At 44.1% G+C, this 26,932-nt stretch overlaps 1 protein-coding gene across 1 annotated transcript in view; it reads right to left on the minus strand.

Annotated features, from left to right (window-relative positions):
• Nucleotides 1-26,932, minus strand: part of LOC135510870 (adhesion G protein-coupled receptor A3-like) — a 270,757-nt gene that overhangs the window by 155,451 nt on the left and 88,374 nt on the right. Inside the window, exon 7 of the mRNA XM_064932169.1 lies at nt 19,115-19,328. Within this exon, the coding sequence (XP_064788241.1) occupies nt 19,115-19,328 (214 nt within the window). The remainder of the gene's footprint in view (nt 1-19,114; nt 19,329-26,932) is intronic.

Raw genomic sequence — 26,932 nt, forward strand, 5'->3', positions numbered from 1 at the left:
CACACACACACACACACACACACACACACACACACACACACACACACACACACACACACACACACACAGAGGAGATCTGCATGGAGGAATGGGCCAAAATACCAGCAACAGTGTGTGAAAACCTTGTGAAGACTTACAGAAAATGTTTGACCTCTGTCATTGCCAACAAAGGGTATATAAAAAAGTATTGAGATAAACTTTTGTTATTGACCAAATACTTATTTTCCACCATAATTTGCAAATAAATTCATAAAAAATCCTACAAATGTGATTTTCTGGATTTTTTTCTTCTTATTTTCTCTGTCATAGTTGAAGTGTACCTATGATGAAAATTACAGGCCTCTCTCATCTTTTGAAGTGGGAGAACTTGCACAATTGGTGGCTGACTAAATACTTTTTTGCCCCACTGTAGATGCATACAACACATGCACACCTGTGCACACACACAAAATCACACGCACGCACAAACACACAAACACGTGCTTTACCATAGTAGACAGTGACAGCAAGACGACGTAACATATCCTGAATGTTTACACTTACACATTGTGTAGCATGGCACCCTCTGAAGAACGAAGTATGGGCAACTTTGGCTTGTGCCTACGCTCAATTGAGGTGACAGAAAAGCTATGAAAACATTTTGGGATCACCTTAGTAGAGATCATAAAATCCAGATTCAATATGACTTATTGGTGGGGTTTAAGTTCAATTATAAACTGGGTGGTTCGAGCCCTGAATGCTGATTGGCTGACAGATGTGGTTATGTCAGACCGTATACCACGGGTATGACAAAATATTTATTTGGACTGCTCTAATTACGTTGGTAACTCCGCTTTGCGTCGCGCATAAGAACAGCCCTTAGCCATCTTATATTGGCCATATATCACACCCCCTCGTGCCTTATTCCTTAAATAACACATTGGGGGGTTTAATTAAACTTCATGATATATACTGTGTGTTTAGACTTTCCTCTCCATACAGGGCTACACACATACACAACTCAGAAGGCATTATTTAAAGGTTTACTCCATCAACAAAAAGAGCATAATGACTACAAATATGACCTCACGTAGTTAAACTGGCATTGACATGGACCTTGCTCCTGGCCTGGTGGAGAGGCCAGAGCATTACTAATATCTGATCTTTTATTTAATGAGAGCACCAGGGCCAGACATTCCCCCTCTCTCTAATTCCCTGCTTGTCTGTCGACACACTTGATGATATAGAAGCAGGGTAGAGGTGAGGTTCAGATTGGGTTGAGAGTGGCGTTTTTGTTGGACTGCCATTTTATACACTCAACAGTCTACAGTGCAACCAATGCAGTTCCTCAGTTCCAGCTCGCTTTTCTCGTGCTGCTGGGAAAGCTTGACTGAACCAGTGGCTGCCAAGTGCAACATTACCATATAGGTTCCACTTGGAGGGAGAAAATTGCATAATTTTTATATACAAGGGAAAATTTTGGCTAATTGTGAGGCCTAATCAGAATTAGAATGAGACAAAAAATCCATCACATTCCGCTCTGAGACACAATGGTGGAAAAGGATCATTGGGAGTGTGAGAGTGTATGTGCACAGATGTGTGCGATCGCCTGTCAGTGCACGTGAGCATGGTTATCGAGATGCAGCGATGTCAGTGATGTGAGGATGTGTTTGTGTGTGTGTACTACACAATGTACATGTATGCGTGTGTGTGTGTACTGCACAACTCCACTGCACAACTGAAACGCGTGAGTGCACGCGGGTGTGTGTACAACTGAGTGTGTCTGTGCGACAGGGAGCGAGAGTTTGTGTGTGTGTGTTACTGGAGATTGTGTATTTGTGTGTGTCTCTGCAGCTGCGTGTATGCATGTGTGTGTGAATGAGCGCATGTGTTGCTAGAGTGTGTTCCTGAAACGTGTGTGTGTTGCTGTGAGTGGTCAGAGGGCTTGGCTAACACTGATGAATGTCACAAAACACCTTTTCAACCCAGAGCCACTTAATTTAGTTAGACATTTAAGTCATTACATTTAAGTCATTTGGCAGACTCTCTTATCCAGAGCGGCTTAGATTGCAAAAGGAGTGCCTGTCATGCCAAATAGTGTCCACTTGACAAAAAGTGTCCCCCCGGTGTCACAATGGGACTCGATAAGCTATCAGCGCCCGTTGCTAGGGCCGTTGCTAAAACTTGACAAATTCTGCCTGGCTATGTAATGAAACAAAAAAATCGATAGCATTTGTTACTATGCTGGTTGCTATGTTCTGATTGTTATGAGGCATGCGGAGAGAGAGTTGCCTGGAAATGGAGGCGCGTGCAGTCAAAAGACTGGGGAGAATGCTATTGAAGTTACAGGTTACTTACACTATTTAAGATCTGGGGAGGGGGGGCAGGAGGGGGACAGGGGAGCAGGTAGCTGACTAGTAGTGTCTATTCAGAAGCCTGATGGTCTGGGGGTAGAAGCTATTGGCCAGTCTGTTAGTTTTAGACATGATGTTCCTGTACTGCCCACGTCACAGTGATGGAAGCGGGAGAACAGGCCGAAGCTTGGTTGGCTGAGGTCCCTGATTATCTTTTTGGCCTTCCTGCGACACCTGGTGTTGTAGGTGTCCTGCCCCATAATATCTGGCCCTATCCTCTTCCTAAATCATGGCATTGAACCTTTCAGCAGACTCAGGCTAAGTGACTATTGCACCTCTTTGAGTGTTGTTACATCTGCCCTCAACTTCTCATCCTAACCGGCTGCCACTCTTCCAGTGCTCTCTCTCCCTCTTCTTCTCTCTGTGTGTGTGATTGTGTGGGCAGAGACAGGTGTGCAGGAGGTAGAGCAGATCCCCACCAGCTGCAACCTATTCCATAAACAAGACCTCTACAAATACTCTGCCCTGCCACTTCAACGCTGCCAGATCATAATCTCTGCTCAGTCATTTTAGACGTTTGTTCCTGCTTTCAAGTTATGCCTGTTTACCCATGCCTGACGGCTTTCTCCTTTCCGCTACAGTTCTGCCTGCTCTGACTTTGACCCGTCTCCAGTCCCACGTCTCGTTAGTCCTGCTAATCCGTGCTGGAACCCCCACTCCACTGCGTCCTTGGATTCCTCTCCGGACCTGCTTTCCCAGTCCCAACTCCCCTCGCTCCAGTCTCAGCCATCACTCTAGGCTTCCTGCAACCTGCCCGAGCTTCCCCTGGCCTGCACCCCATCTTCCCCCTGTGTTTCATTGAATACCTTGGTTACCTCATCCCAGTCTCCTCATCTGAGTCTGCTCTTGGGTTCACCTGTTCTGCTCCGTGTGACAGGTGTAACATTTATTGACAATTTTGATACCTTCTGGAAACAAAGCTGGAACAAGTGGTGATGATGTCAATCCTTTGTGGCACCTGACCACACGAGATGGACCTTGGAAAAAGGCAATTGGCTCAGAACAGGGCATCATGGCTAGCCCTTAAATGTACACGGAGGGTTAACATTAATACTATGCATGTCAATCTCTCAAGGCTCAAAGTAAAGGAGAGATTGTCTTCATCACTAATTGTTTTGGTAAGAGGTGTTGACATGCTGAATGCACCATAAACAAAATTGACAACAGACCTTTAGCATGCCTATAGAGAAGGACATTCAACAAGCACAGCACTTACACAAATTGCTGATGACTGGCTGAGAGAAATTGATGATAAAAAGATTGTGGGAGCTGTTTTGTTAGACTTCAGGGCGGCTTTTGACATTATCGATCGTAGTCTGCTGATGGAAAAACGTATGTGTTATGGCTTTACACCCCCTGCTATATTGTGGATAAAATAGTTACCTGTCTAACAGAACACAGAGGGTGTTCTTTAATGGAAGCCTCTCCAACATAATCCAGGTAGAATCAGGAATTCCCCAGGGCAGCTGTCCAGGCTCCTTACTTTTTCAATCTTTACTAATGGCATGCCACTGGCCTTGAGTAAAGATAGTGTGTCTATGTATGAGGATCATTGTCTTTGGGACAAACCATTCACTTAACCCTAAACCTCAACTAAACCTTGTAATAAATAATGTGGAAATTGAGCAAGTTGAGGAGACTAAACTGCTTGGAGTAACCCCGGATTGTAAACTATCATGGTCAAAACATGTTGATACAACAATAGCTAAGACTGGGAGAAGTCTGTCCATAATAAAGCGCTATTCTGCCTTTTTAACAACACTATCAACAAGGCAGGTCCTACAAGCTCTAGATTTGTCGCACCTGAACTACTGTTCAGTCGTGTGGTCAGGTGCCACAAAGAGGGACTTCGGAAAATTACAATTGGCTCAGAACAGGGCAGCACGGCAAGCCCTTAACTGTACTACATGGAGAGCTAACATTAATAATATGCATGTAAATCTCTCAAGGCTCAAAGTAGAGGAGAGATTGACTTCATCACTACTTATTTTTGGAAGAAGTGTTGACATGCTGAATTGGTGTCTGTTTAAACTACTAGCCCACAGCTTGGACACCCATGCATACAAGACATACCTCCAAAGTCAAGAACAGACTATGGGAGGCGAACATTACTACGTAAAGGCATGGCTACATGGAACTCTATTCCACATCAGATAACTGATGGAAGCAGAAGAATCAGATCTAAAAAACACATAAAAATACACCTTATGGAACAGCGGGGACTGTGAAGGGACACAGGCACATACACATGATAAGACACACACTCTACACACATGTACACATGGATTATATATTGTAGATATGTGATAGTAGAGTAGTGGCCTGAGGGAACACAATGTGTTGTGAAAAGTGTTATGAAATGTAATGTCGTGTAATATTTTTTATTGTATATAACTGCCTTAATGTTGCTGGACCCCAGGAAGAGTGGCAACAACTAATGGGGAACCTTAATAAATACAAATGGTGAATTTGGCTGAAGTACCACCCTCTGCAGTGCCTTGTGGTAATTACCATACTTGTCGTCACCTTCTTGTCGTGCCTGAGCACGAGTGACAGCACAAGAGGGGAACACATGTGGATAACTCTGTGCCAGCTCTTTGGAGAGAGAGTGGTCACTTTTATCCAATACGGGTACTAGCTTTCCTCCGGCAATATCATTACCCATTATAAAGGTAACACCTTTTACTGGCAACATAGGACGTACCCCCACTCTGAATATTCCACTGATTAACTCAGAGTGTACTTTCACAAAGTGCAACGGCACTGGGACAAAACCCATTACAAGACCCTGAACTAACACACTGGAAGCACAGTATGTATCGTCAGATAAGGGAAACATATCAGACAATATAAACGACTGCGCCGCACCAATATCTCTAAGGATTTTAACCAGACGCTGAGACACTTCGTCATTCGTTAGGGTAACGAACCCCTGAAATGAACGGTTCATAACTGTGGTCGGGGACTGGGTCTTTCAAACTACAGTTACCCTGAGGCACCGGTTTCGTTTCAGACCTCACAAACGTACGAATTAGACCAACACCTGTTGGCGGCTTGGCACAAAGAGGCATCTCTTGTTTGCGTTTTAGCAGGAAGCATTAATCATATGTCCCACCTTCTGACAATAGAAACAGGGACGCTCATTTTTCGGGCGTGCTTGATATACTACTGCTGGCCGACTAGGGCTAAAAGTAGGCAACTCAGTGGCTCTACTCTCAGTACGACCCGAAAACACGCTCTTGCGCATTAACACAAACACGTCTGCCAACACAGACGCTTCTGACAGGGAGGAAACTTTCTGTTCGTTTAGGTAAACTACAAACTCTTTCAACAAGATGAACTCCCGGAGAGAGTTTAAATCAGTTACCCTACTAGCAGCATGCCATTTATCAAACAGATTTCCCTTGTCTCTAGAAAATTCCACATAAGTCTTACTAGAAGACTTTCTATAAGACCTACATCTCTGTCGGTATGCCTCAGGCACAAGCTCATAGGCGGAAGAACAGTAGCTTTGACCACTTCATAATTCAAATGGTCTTCAGGAGGTAGCGCTGACAAAACCTCTTGGGCTTTACCAATTAATTTACACTGAAGTAATAGGCACCATACCTCTTCAGGCCATTTCAATGCTACGGCTATACGTTCAAAAACACAAAAATAGGAGTCAACCTCTGACTCTCTGAACAAAGGTACCAAGGCAATCTGCCTACTAATGTCAAAGGTGTTGGAAGCTACAGCTGGTGAGGACGCCTCACTAACAGGCACTGTAGGAACAGAGGCTAGGCTCACTGTCTCTGCCTCCAGTTCCATCTGGCGCATTTTGAACTCCATCTGCCTCTGGTCTCTTTCTGCCTCCATTTTACACATCTCCAACTGCCTCTGGTCTCTTTCTGCCTCCATTTTACACATCTCCAACTGCCTCTGGTCTCTTTCTGCCTCCATTTTACACATCTCCAACTGCCGCTGGTCTCTTTCTGCCTCCATTTTACACATCTCCAACTGCCGCTGGTCTCTTTCTGCCTCCATTTTACACATCTCCAACTGCCGCTGGTCTCTTTCTGCCTCCATTTTACACATCTCCAACTGCCGCTGGTCTCTTTCTGCCTCCTTTTTACACATCTCCAACTGCCGCTGGTCTCTTTCTGCCTCCATTTTACACATCTCCAACTGCCTCTGGTCTCTTTCTGCCTCCATTTTACACATCTCCAAATGGCGCTGGTCTTGTTCTTTTTCTGCCTCAATTTTACACACCTCCAACTGGAGAGTCTCTCGTCTAATTTGGGCTCTCTTCCGCCTCCAGTTGGAACTGTATTGAACGGACATCCCTCCTGGCATCACCGGTTGACTGTGGGGAGAGTGGATCAAAATGGGGCAATGTGACTGGAGCTTTAGCCTCGCCCTCGTTCTTAGACACCAACGGGTTTACAGGAGCAGCAACATCCCCTACAGGGGTAGTAGGCTCAGCCAGCGGTAATACAAGCACCTGCTCTTCCAACAATACATTTAACACTAGCTGTTTAACCTCCGCCTTAACTACACTCTGCGGAATAGCTACTGAATAATGGTCAGCAAAGGTCAGTAAATCAACTCTACGACATTTGTCAAAAACCTCCCACGTAGGGTTATCCAAAAAGGATTTCAAATCAAAAGTAAACATTTTGAACTACTACCAAAACAGAGCCAACAAATAGCAAACTAATCAAATCAAAGTTTATTTGTCCGTGTGCCGAATACAACAGGTGTAGTAGACCTTACAGTGAAATGCTTACTTACAGGCTCTAGCCAATAGTGTGAAAAAAAGGTGTGTGTGTGTGTGTGTAGGTAAGTAAAGAAATAAAACAACAGTAAAAATACATTTGAAAAAAAGAGTAGCAAGGCTATATACAGACACCTGTTAGTCAGGCTGATTGAGGTAGTATGTATATGTAGGTATCGTTAAAGTGACTATGCATATATGATGAACAGAGAGTAGCAGAAGTGTATAAAGAGTGGTTGGCACCGCCTGGTGTAGAGGTCCTGGATGGCAGGCAGCTTTGCCCCAGTGATGTACTGGTCCGTATGCACTACCCTCTGAAGTGCCTTGCGGTCGGAGGCTGAGCAATTGCCGTACCAGGCAGTGATGCAACCGGTCAGGATGCTCTCGATGTTGCAGCTGTAGAACCGTTTGGAGGATCTCAGGACCCCATGCCAAATATTTTTAGATTCCTGAGGGGGAGTAGGCTTTGTCGTGCCCTCTTCACGACTGTCTTGGTGTGTTCGGACCAATCTAGTTTGTTGTTGATGTGTCACACCAAGGAATTTTAAGCTCTCAACCAGCTCTCAACCTGCTCCACTACAGCCCCGTACATCAGCTATGCCCAGCTGTGACGCTATTCCCAGCTGTGATGCTCAACAGTGAACTAGACCACTACAACAATCTGCACGAGCAGCATGGGTGTCAGCAATGACAGATCCCGGATGAGCCCCCACTTATGTTATGAATCCCTATGGCCCTGCAGTCTAAGGGGGATGGAAACAAGACCCGTAACATAACTCATGCAAATTATAACAGTGAAAAGGGAACAGTGAGAACTAATAACCACAGACAACTTAAATCTACCCTCAAACACTATTGGTTTATTTTTAAACACACGGTAAATGGGGGCGGGAAAAGGGGCTGGGCTGGACCCAAGGAAAGAAACAAATATCCAAAAACACCCGTAAGCTAGACTAGCCTGCTTCAATACAGATAACTACCTAACCAACAAAATACAGTGTGTGGTCCGCCCAGTTCTAACTAGGGTATTTAGACAAAGTATTCCTACGGGTAGTGTATGCCCATGGGCGACTTGGTACCCCATTTCCCTCCATAAAACAAACAGTCAAACACCATAACAAAATAACGGACAAAGTGACATGTAGTTGCAAAAACAAAAGAGAGATCTCTGCATACAAGGAGAGAGGGAGAGAGACCTGGGGAAAACAACTGAATGTGTTTTTAAACCAAGGGAAAGGGGATGTGATTGGGTAATGGAAACAGGAGGTGTGTCTTCAGATTGATGACTGATTGGGGAATGATGATTGCCACCTGTGAGGGGAGAGGGAGAGAAAAGAAATACACACACACACAGGATACACACTCAGGATACCTGTATCTGTAACAGTAATGTATCCCGACAGTACGCTCTCGATGGTACTCCTGTAGAACACTGTGAGGGCCCTTTGGGACGGGCCAACTTTCTTCAGCCTCCCGAGGTTAAAGAGTCACCGTAGTGCCTTCTTCACCACGGTGTCCATGTGGTTTGTATGCCGAGAAGCTTTACGGTTTTGACCGTCTCCACGGCAGCCTCGTTGAGGATGGAGGTGTGCCTAGCCTGTTTCCTCCTGAATTCCACAATCAGCTCCTTTGTTTTTCAGATGTTACGGGAGAGTCAGGAAGTCCAGGGACCCTGTTGCATAGGGAGGAGTTCAGTCCCAGTGCAATGGCAATTGCGTCGTCTGTGGATCTGTCGGGGCAGGAGGCGAAATGGAGAGGATTGAGTGTGTCTGGGAGGGAGGAGGTGATGAAGTCTTTGACTAGCCTCTCGAAGCACTCGGGTCAGTAGTGATTTAGTTCAGTTACTTTCCCAGGCACAGGGAGGATAATAGACATCTTGAAGCAGGTGGGGATAACGGCCTGAGCTAAAACGTGAACTCCATGAATTAATCTTCTGGTCATCATGAGTGAACAGATTGTACCTGGGTCCACCATAAGAGAGGCTGGTTTCAGACGATATCTAGAAGTATAGGACATGCTCTGGCCTGTACCAGGGAAATGCATAACCTGTATTAGTAGATTATAGGAAACCCGGTTGCAGTGAAGTTATTGTAGCAATATCATTACCTATCGAATACCAATGTATGTCTGTTGTGGCAGACCAGGGCGTTTGGTCAAGACGTCAAGAGTATGATTAGCTCAGTTTCAAGGATGTTTATTTAAATAATAAATCAAAAAAGAAAAGGATAGGTCTCCCCATGAGTCCCTCTCCGGGATAACATCTTCTGGGCTCCGGGTCTTACTGTATCCTGTCGGGCACAAAAACTGAACTCCCTCCTCATACCTCTGAAACCATCCCCAACTATACGGGAGTCCTTTCTTCCCCCTGATCTCCCGTGTGTGCTGCCCTTCTGGCAGCTTTATGGGCCTTGCACAGCTGGTGAGCAATTAGATCCTTGATTACTAACCAGCTCCCAATCAGCCCCAATTAGTCCTGGCCGGAGAGCCCGTCAAGACCTGGCACGTCCAGCAGATGGAGCCATCGCCCCGTGATTTATAATCCGTCCGTCACCAGGCCTCGACGAGTCTCCCCCTGGTGGCTGACCTGCTGTACGCCCCCGATTGTTTGTGTACTTTCCCCTGGCCATCCAGACCAGGGGGACATGGTCCGTGACCAGGGTAAAGTGGGTACCTAACAGGTAATATTTGAGAGAGTGTCTAGCGCCCACTTCATCGCTAGACACTTTCTCAACAATTGTGCTTTTTTTTTCTATGCATCAGCTTTCGGCTGATGTACATGATGGGGTGCTCCTCCCCATCGTGTAGAACAGCCCCTAGTCCCGTATCACATGCATCCGTCTGGACCACCATCGGCACCTGGAAATCGGGCAATACGAGAATCGGATGGGAGCACAGTGCTTCCTTCAGACGGCTGAATGCCGCTTCTGTTTCATCCGTCCATTTCACTGTTTTCGAGAGGCGGGCCCTAGTTAGATATGTGAGGGGGGAAGCTATAGCTGCAAAGTTGGGGATAAACCGGCTATAGTATCCTGCCAGTCCCAGGAAGGACTTGACCCGTGTCTTCGTGCGTGGAACGGGCCAGTCACGTACTGCCTGAACCTTCCTCTCCTGGGGCTTGACGTTCCCCCGTCCTATCAAATACCCCAGGTACTCCACCTCCTTGAACCCTAGATTGCATTTCTTGGGGTTCGCGGTCAACCTGGCTTGTCTGAGCGCGTCCAGCACCACCTGGAGGCGAGTCAGGTGCTTTTTCCAACCTTGGCTCTGGATGATGATATCATCCAGATAGGCCGCTGCGTACTGCTGGTGAGGTCGATGCACTCTGTTCATCAGTCGCTGGAATGTGGGTGGGGCTCCGTGGAGACCAAACGGGAGCACCTGGAACTGATACAATCCGTCTGGTGTCGAGAACACCGTCTTCTCCCGGGAAGCGGCTGCCAACGGTACCTGCCAATATCCTTTGGTCAGGTCAAGGGTGCTGATGTACTGGGCCTTTCCCAATCGGTCGATGAACTCGTCCACCCTCGGGATGGGGTAGGCGTCAAATAAGCTTATGTTGTTCAAACCCTGGAAATCATTACAGAAGGGGAGGCTACCGTCCGGTTTGGGCACAAACACGGTGGGGCTGCACCATGCACTGTGGGACTCTTCAATGACCCCCATCCTGAGCATAGCCTCCACTTCTGGTTTCACGGCCTTCCTTCGGGACTCCGGAATCTGTTATGGCCTCTTTTGTACTGTTTCCCTGGGCCGGGTACGGATGTGGTGTTCAATGAGGCTAATACACTCTGGGTATTATATTTGTGTATCCATACGCATAATATTTGGGGTATTATAGCAAGTTAGTGTGCCTTTTCAGGCCTGTTAAGAGGGTTAGTAATTATTAGTTGGTCAAGCCTAAGATGACGCATGCTACTTTGGAAATTTTATTAGGTCCCATCTTTTCCGATGTCCTTATAGGAATTTGTCATGTTCTGTCCATTGTCATTTGTAATGGCCTAGTCATTAATGTGTTACTACTGCCGCATAGTGGTGATTTAGTTTAAGCCCTTTTATTCAGTGCCTTCAGAAAGGATTCATGCCCCTTGACTTTAAAAAAAAATATATATATTTATCTTCCAGCCTGAATATGCCACGCCCTGACCATAGAGAGCCCTTGGTTCTATATGGTGTAGTAGGTCAGGGCGTGACTAGGGGTGTTCTAGCTCAATATTTCTATGTTGGTGTTTTGTATGGATCCCAATTAGAGGCAGCTGGTAATAGTTGCCTTTAATTGGGGATCATATTTAGGTAGCCATTTCCCCCCCATGTGTTTGTGGGATATTGTTTTGTGTTTGTGCATGTGCACTACTACTTTCACGTTTCGTTGTTGGTTTATTGTTTTGAAGTTTCACCGACTTAAAGATGTGGAACTCTACTCACGCTGCGCCTTGGTCTGTCTTTGATCATGAGCGTGACAGAATGAAAAATGTACTAAATTTGTGTCAAATTGGAATCTTGTTTTTAGAAAATTTTGGGAAATAATAAAAAATTCAAACCTGAAATGTATTGTATCAATAAGTATTTAACCTCTCTGTTAGGGCACGCCTAAATCATTTCAGGAGTATAAATCTGTGTTAACAAATAGTGGGTAACATTTTTTAATGACTACCCCATCTCTGGACACCACATACAGTTTATGTTTACATACACTTAGGTTTGGAGTCATTAAAACTAGTTTTCAACCATTACACACATTTATTGTTAACAAAATATAGTTTTGCCAAGTTGGTTAGGACATCTACTGTGTGCATGACAAGTCATTTTAATTCCAACAATTGTTTACAGACAGATTATTTCACTTATAATTCACTGTATCACAATTCCAGTGGGTCAGAAGTTTACATACACTAAGTTGACTGTGCCTTTAAACAGCTTGGAAAATTCCAGAAAATTATGTCAAGGCTTTAGAAGCTTATGATAGGCTAATTCACATCATTTCAGTCAATTGGAGGTGACCTGTGGATGTATTTCAAGACCTACTTCAAACTCAGTGCCTCTTTGATTGACATCATGGGAAAATCAAAAGAAATCAGCCAAGACTTCAGAATTATTTTTTTGTAGAACTCCACAAGTCTGGTTCATCATTGGGAGCAATTTCCAAACACCTGAAGGACCAAGTTCCAGAACAACAGCAAATGACCTTGTGAAGATGCTGGAGGAAACAGGTACAAAAGTATCTATATCCACAGTAAACGAGTCCTATATAGACATAACCTGAAAGGCTGCTCAGCAAGGAAGAACCCACTGCTTCAAGACCGCCATAAAATAGCCAGACTACGGTTTGCAACTGCACATGGGGATAAAGATCATACTTTTTGGATAAATGTCCTCTGGTCAGATGAAACAAAATTGAACTGTTTGGCCATAATGGCCATCGTTATGTTTGGAGGAAAAAGGGGAGGCTTGCAAGCCAAAGAACACCATCCCAATCGTGAAGCACGCGGGTGGCAGCATCATGTTGTGGGGGTGCTTTGCTGCAGGAGGGACTGGTGCACTTCACAGAATAGATGGCATCATGAGAATGGAAAATTTTGTGAATATATTGAAGCAACATCTGAAGACATCAGTCTGGAAGTTAACGCTTGGTCGCAAATGGGTCTTCCAAATGGACAATGACCCCAAGCATACTTCCAAAGTTGTGGCAAAATGGCTTAAGGACAACTAAGTCAAGGTATTGGAGTGGCCGTCACAAAACCCTGACCTCAATACAATAGAAAATCTGTGGGCAGAACTGAAAAAGCATGTGCGAGCAAGGAGGCCTACAAATCGGACTCAGTTACTTCTGGCTCTGTCTGGAGAAATGGTTCCAAAATTCACCCAATTTATTGTGGAAACATGTGGAAGGCCACCCGAAATGTTTGACCCAAGTTAAACACTATAAAGGCAATGCTACCAAATACTAATTGAGTGTATGTGTCATGACTTCCACCGAAGTTGTTTCCTCTCCTTGTTCGGGCGACGTTCGGCAGTTGGCGTCGCCGGTCTTCTAACCATCGTTGATCCACTTTTCATTTTCCATTTGTTTTGTCTTGTTTTCCTACATACCTAGTTTTCATTTCCCTCATTCATTGTTGTGTATTTAACCCTATGTTCCCCCCCATGTCTTTGTGTGGAATTGTTTGTTGTAAGTGCTTGTGCACATGTTTACTGGTGCGCGTCAGGTTTTGTGCCCATGTTGGGTATTTCTTTATGCCGTTGGTTTTGCAATTAAACTACTCTGGCTATTACCTAGTTCTGCTCTCCTGCGTCTGACTTCCGTGCCATCAGTTATGCACCCCTTACAGTATGTAAACTTCTGACCCACTGGGAATGTGATGAAATAAATAGAAGATTAAATAAATCATTTTCTCTACTAATATTCTGACATTTCACATTCTTTAAGACAGGGAATTTTTACTAGGATTACATGACATTAAATGTCAGGAATGGTTAAAAACTGAGTTTGAATGTATTTGGCTAAGGTGTATGTAAACTTCCAACTTCAACTATATATAATTATCTGTAAGGTTCCTCATTCGAGTAGTGAATTTTAAGCACAGATTCAACCACAAAGACCAGGAAGGTTTTCAATGTCTTGGAAAGAAGGGCACTGATTGGTCGATGTGTAAATATAAAAAAAGCAGATGCTGAATATCCCTTGAGCACAGTGACATTATTAATTAGGCTTTGGGTGGTGTATCAATACACTCAGTCACTACAAAGACACAGGCGTACTTCCTAACTCAGTTGCCGGAGAGGAATGAAACTGCTCAAGGATTTCACCAGGAAGCCAATGGTGATTTTAAAATATGAGAAAACTGAGGATGGTAAAAAGAAGGAAGCCTGTACAGAATACAAATATTCCAAAACATGCCTCCTGCTTGCAACAAGGCACTTTAGTAATACTGCAAAAATGTGGCAAAGAAATAAAATGTATGTGCTGAATACAAAACGTTATGTTTGGGGCAAATCCAAAAGAATACATCACTAACTACGATGACAGAGCTTGTTTCTAACGAATAATGGGCAAATACTGTACAATTCAGATGTGCAAAGCTCTTATAGACTTACCCTAATAAATTCACAGCTATAATCGCTGCCAAAGGTTCTTCTACAAAGTATTCACTCAGGGGTGTGAATACTTGTGTAAATTAGGTATTTGTGTATTTCATTTTCAATCAATTTGTAAAAACATGTTTTCACTTTGTCATTATGGGGTATTGTGTGTAGATGGGTGGAGACAAAATCTATGAAGTCCTTTTTTTATTTAGGCAGTAACACAACAAAATGTGGAATAAGTCAAGTGGTATGAATACTTTCTGAAGGCACACTGTATGTAGTAATATGTTATAGTGATGCCTTTATAGTTCATATTTTAAGTGGTGTCAATATAATGTCATTGTATTTCTATGTACAGTATGTCATCCTAATATTAATGGCACTTTGCATTCTGCTCTGCAGTGCTTCCCTTCTCTCTTTTGTCCCACACATTTACTAATGAGCTGATGCTGATTCAATTTAATTTAACATGCAATATCAAGAGTAATATGCAGTCACCTCCTGATAAATGATTGAGTAAATTCATGTGTTTATCGACATAATGCACATGCTTAAACGCAGACTCAGTGATATGATGTGAACACAAGCAGCAGTGTGAGATAATGCAAAGTGAGGGCAAAGAAAATGGCTGCACTTGTCAGCACCCATAAAGATAATGGTGAGCATCTGTGCACGTGCACAGGGATTTTTCTTCCTTCTCAGGCAGCATGACAGTTGTGTGACAGCAGTCAGTAATTATGTGATTTTTCTTCCTCGCATCCACATACATTCTACACCAATCTTTTTAAAAGGACGTGAAGAGAAAGGATGTGAGGAATCGAAGAAAGACAAATTGACAAAGAACCTATCCCTGAATCCCAAATCAAACCCTAGCCCTTATATCCTATGCACTGTGTAGACCTGATGTGGTTTGAAAGGTATAAGCAATATGGTGACAATTCTACCTAGCCTATTAGAGGGCAAGATGGAGCTGCTGTAGCCCAGCATATGTGAGTGTATCAATCCTGACAAGTCTCCCAGTCCCTGCCGCTGAAAAACATCCCCACAGCATGATGCTGCCACCACCATGCTTCACCGTAGGGATGGTGCCAGGTTTCCTCCAGATGTGACGCTTGGTATTCAAGCAAATCTTGGTTACATCAGACCATGGTCTGAGAATCTTTAGGTTCTTTTGGCAAACTCCAAGCGGGCTGTCATGTGCCTTTTACTGAGGTGTGGCTTCCGTCTGACCACTCTACCATAAAGGCCTGATTGGTGGAGTGCTTCAGAGATGGTAGTCCTTCTGGAAGGTTCTCCCATCTCCACAGAGGAACTCTAGAGCTCTGTCAGAGTGACTATCAGGTTCTTGGTCACCTCCTTGACCAAGGCCCTTCTCCCCCGATTGCTCAGCTTGGCTGGACAGCAAGCTTTAGGTGGTTCCAAACTTGGTGGTTCCAAACTTCTTCCATTCAAGAATGATGGAGGCCACTGTGTTCTTGGAGACCTTCAATGCTACAGAAATGTTTTGGTACACTTCCCCAGATCCCTGCCTCGACACAATCCTGTCTCCGAGCTCTATGGACGTCATGTCTTGGACCTCATGGCTTTGTTTTTGCTCTGACATGCACTGTCAACTGTGGGACCTTATATAGACAGATGTGTGCCTTTCCAAATTTTGTCCAATCAATTAAATTTACCGCTAGTGGACTCAAATCAAGTTGTAGAAACATCTCGAGGATGATCAATGGAAACAGGATGCACCTGATCTCTATTTCGAGTCTCATAGCAAAGGGTCTGAATACTTATGTAAATAAGGTATTTCTGTTTGAAATGTAACCATTTTTTGTTTGTTGCTTTGTCATTATAGGGTATTGTGTGTAGATTGCTTAGAAAAAAAGTATATTTATTCAATTTTAGAACAAGGCTGTAAATGTAACAAAATGTGGGAAAAGTCAAGGGGTTGGAATACTTTCCGAAGGCACTGTGCATGTCGGAGAGGCATGTTTGTTCTACATAACATATTGACATCTAACCATTCCAAAATCTTTATCTTCCTCTTTCCTTTTCACTCTGCTCTTGTTCACCAGGATCTAGGGGCTCTGCCATTCTGCCTACCGTATCCCTTCCCTAGACCTAGATCCATGACCAACCACTCTCCAAGATCCCACTTTTCATGACATTATCTACAGCTGTCTACAGCTACTGTTATTGTCGTGTTGCTTAATCGAATCTGTTAAGAAACTGCACTTGCCATATCATCCTAGACACAGTGAGATACACAGATGCGCTACATACACTAGCACTGCAAACATTCCAACAGCGAAGAGAGCAGCTGTGCCTGGAAGTCCCCCTTCCAAGACTGGCTGCCTGTGGAGGTAAAGTGACGTGCAGAACCACCCGTAGAACCCACCTCCTCTCTGTCCCACACACCAGAACTGAGAGATGAAAAAGAACAGCCATACACTACTTCTGCCAAATCTTTTTGAGGATCCTCCTCTTATATGATGCACTTTACTTGTCATTCATACTTCTGTTATCTCAACTAAATTGCTCTTTATTTTTTTATGTGTTGACTTTAGCCCATACCCATGTGGGTATATTAAATTAAATCAACCACTTCATTACACAACTGTTCCAAGAAAAAGAGAAACATTTTCATATTTCAATCTTAAATATTGACAGGTAGGTTCAAAATGATTCAACTGTCTGTTGTGTCCAGCATTATATTCAACCACAAGTGTCCTGCTGAATTACTGAGCTATGCCTATATGCCACGCGGTGGAGGAAGGGAGATAGGAACAAAGTAGCATAATAGGACTAATGAAAGCCTACTTTAGTAAGACATGACAAGGGGAGGTGAGTTCAAAACAAGCCAGACGAGCCAGTGTATGAATTGAACTGATTTGCACATGAATTAAGTGATACTAGCTACATAGCAGCTCACGTTGCAATCTGAAAGGTAAGTTCATGTCCAGTTTACACATTTTCTTCGCCATTTTCCGAAAAATGTAGAACCGTTTAAGACATGACTTTTCATGTTGTTAAAATGTTAACAAGTAGTTCAAAACGTGTTTAAAAATCCCTAGAGTCGATGACCGTGCCCCAATATAACTGTAATTAGCATAATAAAAAAAGCCCCCATCAAAGTCTGTTTAAGCAAGAGAAATCTGTGGTAGAAGGTGGCCCAGCTACAGCGGTGTTTGCCAGACTATGAGCCATCCCGAAAATGGCCTACAAACTAGTATGACCAATATATGGAAATATGAGACTCTGACAAACATGATGGTGTTCTCCATTTTGCTCTACACCCCCCAGAAGCTTCACAGGACTCATCTGAGGTTAGTACCGCCGATCTGCCAACTTCTGCCATACCCACATGGGTATGGGCTAAAGTCAACAGAACAGTTTGGGCTACACCTTTCCCTCTATAGAAAGGTGAGACTCTCAAGGAGTCCTTAGCAGTATTTATGTTTGTAATAAAACCCTTTTGGGGGGAAAAAACTCATTCTGATAGGCTACGACCTCGCCCAGTCATGTGAAATCCATTGATTATCGAGTCCCATTGTGACCAAGTTGGGGGGACACTTTTTGTCAAGAGGACACTATTTGGCATGACAGGCCCATTAGAACAGAACATCACCTAACAATGGACACTGGGCTCTATATAAGGCCACTCTGCTCTGCTGTGTATGCTGTAGAGAACACAGGCATGTGGTAATCACTCTCCAATCCCTTCACATATACAAGTGATACATTCACCAGAGCAGCTTGATGGACAAAATTCACAACTTAACACTACAGCTGTTAGTTGCCATTAGCTATGAGTGTTCCACAGCCATTCGCCAGTTCGTAATGAGCAGCCAGGTGTGAACTACAGACCTCATTGGAGAGGCAATGCTAAGTCATTCCATTTTGTCAGACCGCTACAGAACAATCTATCAATACAAATTCAAATTACGAAGAGTAACACTGAATACTGTTAGCCAAGCGCAATAGATAAATGGTCGTGCAACATATCTTTTCACTCATCCTCATACTTTGAGGAGGCGGCAGGGTAGCCTAGTGGTTAGAGCGTTGGACTAGTAACTGGAGGGTTGCAAGTTCAAACCCCCGAGCTGACAAGGTACAAATCTGTCGTTCTGCCCCTGAACAGACAGTTAACCCACTGTTCCCAGGCCGTCATTGAAAATAAGAATTTGTTCTTAACTGACTTGCCTGGTTAAATAAAGGTAAAAAAAAAAAAATATTTGAGATAATCAACTCAGCCACAAAGCTATAGAACATAATAGTAAACTTCAACATCATAAGTGGCAATGTTTGTTGCAGTGGGAGCTACAATATTCTGGGTTGGTATCTTTTCCAGAACTGGGAAAGAGATGGAATTCCTTGTGCTATGTAAACCGTGACAGCAAGCATTCCGGCCCTGTCGACACAGGGAAACATATTTCTGTCAGCACCATCCAAATTTATGTTAGAGCCCCCGGCTCAGAGCGTAGCAGCAGTTAAACTAATCAATGGCAATGTGCTCCTCCATATGAGCCTGCTTACCGCCAAGCAGACCTGGGTTCAAATACTATTTTAAATCTTTCCAATATTTTGAGTATTTGCTTTAGCTTGCTTAGAGGACCAGATGGGTGGGTTTTACATGTTTGGGAAGATTTGATTTGTCCAATAAGCCAGGCAAGCTTAATTGAGCACAGATAAAGTATTTTAAATGATATTAAATAGTATTTGAAACCAGGTCTTCCGCCAAGCTAACAGTAACAACAGCATGGAGAGAAAACAAAGACAGGAAGAGGAAACGCGACAACAGGCCCCGAAATGTGAGAAAACCAGCATTGCTGCTCCCATTATCACTGTAATTAAGAGTCAGCAGCTCTCCACTCACGTCCCCGATTCCCCCTACCCGGTGAGCAGGCAGCAGTCATGGACCAGGGTATCCTCTACGTAGACGCCCCTGTCCTCGTTGCTGTGGACGACATCGCCATTGTGGTGCCAGAGCAGCGTGACCGAGGGGTCCAGGTAGGACACAGTGCACTGCAGAGGCAGCCGGTCCCCACGGAACACCACCTGTCTCTGGGACGGGATCAGCTGAAACAGGGGCAGCTCCAGAGGCTCATCTGGAGAGGAGAGGAAGACACCAGGGAGAGGGTCAGGGAGAGGAGTAGAGGACGGGAAGGGTAGAACTCATTCATCCAGAGAGAAGGAGAGACTGGTTCGGTATTGGAATGGGAGGGGAGGAGGGGGATCAAAATGAATGATTCTCCATGACTGAAATCATGTCAGTAATACGGTATTGCAAATGTGAATGCACAAATATAAACATACAATATGCACAAATACACTTACACAAAAACACACATTATCAATCAGGAGAATTAACTAAAGGCAGTGGGGAATATAGAGGATGTACAGTCATTCAAATCAGTCACTACCATAATAATTATGATTTTTGTGGATGTTGGCTATATAGAAACGCAGGTCAAGGGTTCAAAAGTTTTAGGAAAAGCTTAGAAAATGCTGCCACTGCTTGGCGCTGCATGCACGGACGCACTTCTACATACTGATCTGAGATCATTGCAGTGTACTGGCTCGCTGTGGTACCTTGAGAATTCCACTGAACACAGGGAACATGTTCGATTGGACACATAAAGACACTTCCTTGGACATGCTCCAAGGAGCCAGCTAAGCAACGCTCTACCTTCAGTTCCATTCAGATCAATTGTTACGGATACAGTTATCCTGTGTGTGTGTGTATCCTGTGTGTGTGTTTCTTTTCTCTCCTTCTCCCCTCACAGGTGAAAATCATCACTCCCCAATCAGTCACCAATCCAATCATCAATCAGAAGACACACCTCCTCCTATTTCCTGACCTATCACAGTTCCTTTCCCATGTTTTAAAAAAAACATCATTTGTTTGTTCTGGAGCCCAGCTCAGCTCAGCTCAGCTCAGCCTCTCTGTAAATGCCATGTCTGTAGGCATCTGTGTTTCACTCTCGCTTTGTGTCGCAACCTCTCTTTTGTTTAAGCACCTCATAGCACTTTGTCATCACCTGTGAGTATTGTTTTTGGTTATGGTGTTTGTGTTTGATTGCTGGTGGAAAAGGGGGAAACCAAGACAAGTCGCCCATGGGCATACACTACCCGTAGGTGAACTTTGTTAAATACACTAGTTAGAACTGGGCGGACCACCCACTGTATTTTTGGTTAGTTAGTTAGCTGTTGTTAAAGTAGGCTAGTCTAGCTTAGGGGTGTTTTTGTATACTTATTGTTTCTTTCCTTGGGTCCAGCTCAGCCCCTTTTCCTGCTCCCCCCATTACCGTGTGTTTATAAATAAACCTAGAGTTTGACGGTAGATTTCTGTTGTCGTGGTTATTTCGTTCACACTTTTACTTTGTCACAATAATAATTTGCATGAGTTATGTTACGAGTCTCATTACCATCCCCCCTAGACTGTCGGGCCAAAAGGGATTCGTAACACCAATGGAGAGTGATAGCAGTACAGTGAGAAAGGCCATTCAGTACATGAATCGTAAACCTCTCCCATTTACGGCTGCTGATACATTCAGTTCAAACGCCTACATCTCCGGCTACATTACAGATGTCTTAGCCGTGTCTGAATCCTGGCTTAGGAAAACCACCAAAAACTAACTATAACGTTTTCCGCCAAGATAGAACTGCCAAAGGAGGCGGTGTTACAATCTACTGCAAAGATAGAAAGTAATACAGAGCTCTGCAGGCTAAGTCTGTACCCAAACAATTTGAGCTTCTACTTCTAAAAATTCACCTTTCCAGAAACAAGTCTCTCACTGTTGTCGCTTGCTATAGACCTCCCTCTGCCCCCAGCTGTGCCCTCGATACTATATGTGAACTGATTGCCCCCCATCTATCTTCTGAGCTCGTGCTACTAGGTGACCTAAACTGGGAGATGTTTAACACCCCGGCCATCCTACAAACTAAACTTGATGCCCTCAATCTCACAAAAATTATCAATGAACGTACCAGGTACAACCCCAAATCTGTAAACACGGGCGCCCTGATAGATGTCATCCTAACTAATTCGCCCTCCAAATACACCTCTGCTGTTTTCAATCAAGATCTCAGCGATCACTGACTCATTGCCTGCATCCGTAATGGGTCTGCGACCAAACGACCACCCCTCATCACTGTAAACGCTCCCTGAAACACTTCTGCGAGCAGGCCTTTCTAATCGACCTGGCCGGGGTATCCAGGAATGACATTGACCTCATCCTGTCAGTAGATGATGCCTGGCTATTCTTTAAAAGTGCCTTCCTCACCATCTTAAATAAGCATGCCCCTCTCAAAAAATGTATAACTAGGGATAGATATAGTCCTTGGTTCACACCAGACCTGTCTGCGCTTGACCAGCACAAAAACATCCTGTGGCGTTCTGCATTAGCATTGAATAGCCCCCGTCATATGCAACCTTTCAGGGAAGTTAGGAACAAATATACACAGGCAGTTAGAAAAGCTAAGGCAAGCTTTTTCAAACTAAATTTGCATCCTGTAGTACAAACTCCAAAAAGTTCTGGGACACTAAAGTCCATGGAGAATAAGAGAACCTCCTCCCAGCTGCCCACTGCTCTGAGGCTAGGAAACACTGTCACCACCGATAAATCCACTATAATTGAGAATTTCAATAAGCATTTCTCTACGGCTGGCCATGCTTTCCACATGGCTACTCCTACCCCGGTCAACTGCTCGGCACCCTCCACAGCAACCCGCCAAAGCCCCCACCGTTTCTCTTTTACCCAAATCCAGAGTTTCAGAGCTGGTCATGGGTGCACCTCAGCCACGCTCAAGGTTCTAAACGACATCATAACCGCCATCGATAAGAGACATTACTGTGCAGCCGTATTCATCAACCTGGCCAAGGCTTTCGACACTGTCAATCACACCATTCTTATTGGTAGACTCGACAGCCTTGATTTCTCAAATGATTGCCTCGCCTGGTTTACCAACTACCTCTCTGATAGAGTTCAGTGTGTCAAATCGGAGGGCCTGTTGTCTAGACCTCTGACAGTCTCTATGGGGGTGCCACAGGGTTCAATTCTCGGGCCGATTCTCTTTTCTGTATACATCAATGATGTTGCTCTTGCTGCTGGTCATTCTCTGATCCACCTCTATGCAGACGACACCATTCTGTATACTTCTGGCCCCTCCTTGGACACTGTGTTAACTAACCTCCAGACGAGCTTCAATGCCATACAACTCTCCTTCCGTGGCCTCCAACTGCTCTTAAACGCAAGTAAAACTAAATGCATGCTTTTCAATCGATCACTGCCCGCACCTGCTCGCCCGTCCAGCATCACTACTCTGGACGGCTCTGACTTAGAATACGTGGACAACTACAAATACCTGAGTGTCTGGTTAGACTGTAAACTCTCCTTCCAGACTCACATTAAGCATCTCCAATCCAAAATTGGCTTCCTATATCGCAACAAAGCATCCTTCACTCATGCTGCCAAACATACCCTCACAAAACTGACCATCATACCGATCCTCGACTTCGATGATGTCATCTATAAAATAGCCTCCAACACTCAACAAACTGGATGCAGTCTATCACAGTGCCATCCGTTTTGTCACCAAAGCCCCATACCCTACCCACCATTGCGACCTGTATGCTCTCGTTGGTTGGCCCTCGCTTCATACTCGTCGCCAAACCCACTGGCTACAGGTTATCTACAAGTCTCTGCTAGGTAAAGCCCCGCCTTATCTCAGCTCACTGGTCGCCATAGCAGCACGCGCTCCAGCAGGTATATCTCACTGGTCATCCCCAAAGCCAATTCCTCCTTTGGTCATCTCTCCTTCCAGTTCTCTGCTGCCCATGACTGGAACGAATTGCAAAAATCTCTGAAGCTGGAGACTCACATCTCCCTCACTAGCTTTAAGCACCAGCTGTCAGAGCAGTTTACAGATCACTGCACCTGTACTTAGCCTATCTGTAAACAGCCCATCTATCTACCTACCTCATCCCCATACTGGTATTTATTTATTTTGCTCCTTTGCACCCCAGTATCTCTACCTGCACATTCATCTTCTGCCAATTTACCTTTCCAGTGTTTAATTGCTATATTGTAATTACTTCGCCACCATGGCCTATTTATTTCCTTAACTCACCTCATTTGCCCTCACTGTATATAGACTTTTTGTTTTCTTTTGTTCTACTGTATTATTGACTGTATGTTTTGTTTATTCCATGTGTAACTCTGTGTTGTTGTATGTGTCGAATTGCTACGCTTTATCTTGACCAGGTCGCAGTTGCAAATGAGAACTTGTTCTCAACTAGCCTACCTGGTTAAATAAAGGTGAAATAAATAAAATAAATAAATAAAAATCCAAAAGTTGTGTTGCTGATTACAATTTTGGACAGGTAACTAGTAACTGTAACAGACTACATTTAGAAAATAACCTACTCAACCCTTACTGAGAGATAGTGAGAATGCGAAGGCACGGCTCCAATCCATCTCTCCAATCCATGGTTAAACTAAGCCAATAACAGAGCCAATAAATGTATATTTTAATGTATGATCTGAGAAACGATCAAGGTTGATTTAGCGAGGCCTGACCTTGATGTTATGTATACATAGTCTAATGTATACACACATGGTAAAATTACATAATGCATATAAATAGCAAATACAAGACATACAGTGCCTTGCAAAAGTATTCATCCCCATTGGCATTTTTCCTACTTTGTTGCATTACAACCTGTAATTTTAATTTATTTTTATTTGGATTTCATGTAACGGACATACACAAAATAGTCCAAATTGGTGAAATGTAAAAAACTGAAAAGTGGTGCGTGCTATGAAGACCCTAAATAAGATCTGGTGAAACCAATTACCTTCAGAAGTCACATAATTAGTTAAATAAAGTCCACCTGTGTGCAATCTAAGTGTCACATGATTTGTCACATGATCTCAGGACATATACACCTGTTCTGAAAGGCCCCAGAGTCTGCAACACCACTTAGCAATGGGCACCACCAAGCAAGCGGCACCATGAAGACCAAGGAGTTCTCCAAACAGGTTAGGGACAAAGTTGTGGAGAAGTACAGATCAGTTTTGGGTTATAAAAGAGTATCAGAAACTTTGAACATCCCACAGAGCACCATTAAAACCATTATTAAAAAATAGAAAGAATATGGCACCAAAACAAACCTGCCAAGAGAGAGCCGCCCACCAAAACTCACAGACAAGGCAAGGAGGGCATTAATCAGAGAGGCAACAAAGAGACCAAATATAACCCTGAAGGAGCTGCAAAGCTCCACAGCGGAGATTGGAGTATCTGTCTACAGGACCACTTTAAGCCGTACGCACCACAGAGCTGAGCTTTACGGAAAAGTGGCCAGAAAAAAGCCATTGCTTAAAGAAAAAATTAAGCAAACTTTTGGTGTTCACCAAAAGGCATGTGGGAGACTGCAAACATATGGAAGAAGGTACTCTGGTCAGATGAGACTAAAATTGAGCAGTTTGGCCATCAAGGAAAACGCTGTCTGCGCAATCCCAACACCTCTCATCACCCTGAGAATACCATGGTGGTGGCAGCATCATAGTGTGGGGATGTGTTTCATCAGCAGGGACTGGGAAACTGGTCAGAATTGAAGGAATGATGGATGGCGCTAAATACAGGGAAATTCTTGAGGGAAACCTGTTTCAGTCTTCCAGAGATTTCAGACTGGGACAGAGGTTCACCTTGGCCCTAAGCATACTGCTAAAGCAACACTTGAGTGGTTTAAGGGGAAACATTTAAATGTAATTAGAATGGCCTAGTCAAAGCCCAGACCTCAATCCAATTGAGAATCTGTTGTATGACTTAAAATTGCTGTACATCAGCAGAACCCATCCAACTTGAAGGACCTGGAGCAGGTTTGCCTTGAAGAATGGGCAAAAATCCCAGTGGCTAGATGTGCCAAGCTTATAGAGACATACCCCATGAAACTTGCAGCTGTAATTGCTGCAAAAGGTGGTTCTACAAAGTATTGACGTTGGGGGGTGAATAGTTATTCTATATTAGGGCGGCAGGGTAGCCTAGTGGTTAGAGAGTTGGCCTAGTAACTGGAAGGTAGCAAGTTCAAGCCCCTGAGCTGACAAGGTACAAATCTGTCATTCTGCCCCTGAACAGGCAGTTAACCCACTGTTCCTAGGCCATCATTGAAAATAAGAATTTGTTCTTAACTGACTTGCCTTGTAAAATAAGTGTTCTGTTCTTTGTTTTATTTCTTGTTCGTTTCACAATTAAATATATTTTGCATCTTCAAAGTGGTAGGCATGTTGTGTAAATAAAATGATACAAATCCCCCAAAATCAATTTTAATTTCAGTTTGTAAGGTAACACATTTGGAAAAATGCCAAGGGGGGTGAATACTTTCGCAAGCCACTGTATGTGCTGCTGTACTAAAGTACACCATTAACATCCTCATCTCCTGGACTAACACCATTCATCTGTGGATATTGCAATCTACATGTGTTTATAAAAAACAACAACATATTGTACTTTTTTACCCTCCAAATTCGTGATATCCAATTGGTAGTTACAATCTTGTCCTATCGCTGCAACTCCCGTACGTATTCGGGAGTGGCGAAGGTCGAGAGCCATGCGTCCTCCAAAACACAACCCACTGCTCGCTTATTCGGAAACCCGCCGCACCAACGTGTCTTAGGAAACACCGTACACCTGGTGACTGTGTCAGTGTGCATGCTCTCGGCCCGCCACCAGAGTCAAGGACATGTCTGCCGGCCAAAACCTCCCCTAGCCCGGATGACGCTGGGCCAATTGTGCGCCGCCTCATGGGTCTCCCGGTATCAAACCCGGATCTGTAGTAACTCCGCTACCACTGCAATGTAGTGCCTTAGACCGCTGCACCACTCTGGAGGCCCTCAATCTACATGTTTTTATAGTGTCATTTCATTTGTTGATCATTTACAGAGCCATGTATTTGGTAGTTGCACATGAAGAGGTGCAGAACTGGAGCTACCACATACCCTGTAGCTGACTGCAGCTGGCTAAATGGTACCACAGCAAAAAAAATAGATGGACTGTTGACCTGCTATTATGCTCATACTGTTGAATCAACACTAAGTGCCAAAGGATCCGAGTGGCAGATGGCCTGTGCCTATCAGGCGCTGCCAGGGTGAGATTGTGTGTGTGTGTGTGTGTTTTCCCGGTGTGTACAGTATGTGCGTGCTGATGAAGTAAGGGTGTTGAGCCATTGTATGTGTGTAATGGTACGAGGAAAAGCCAGGGCAATGCCCTATCCGTGTGTGTGTTTGTACGCTAGTATGTGTGCGCGCATGTGTGAGTAAGTGTGTGTGATGGTGCGAGGATCCCTGGGCTGCAGTTAACACAACCCCCTAGAGTTGATGTCCTCACCCATGATGAAATCTAATTAGCATAGTACAAAAATCCCCGTAGAAATTTGTCTGTTGAAGCTAGAGATGTTTTTTTTTGTTGCAAGGGCTGCATCTCAATCCACTGTGGTGGAAGGTGGCAGAGCTACAGCTGTGTGTGTCAGACCAGGAGACGATTCCGAACGGTTTGGCTCTACGACCCCCACAAGTGTCACGGGACTAATCAGAAGTCGATACTGAATGTGTAATTGTGACAAATGTGTAAATATTCTTAACGTTTAAACTGACTTTTTTTTCATCGTTTAAACATTTAAACGATAAGAAAATGTTCATAAAATGAGAAGTCA

Source organism: Oncorhynchus masou, chromosome 23 (assembly GCF_036934945.1).
Source record: "Oncorhynchus masou masou isolate Uvic2021 chromosome 23, UVic_Omas_1.1, whole genome shotgun sequence".
NCBI classification, from domain to species: Eukaryota; Metazoa; Chordata; class Actinopteri; order Salmoniformes; family Salmonidae; genus Oncorhynchus; species Oncorhynchus masou.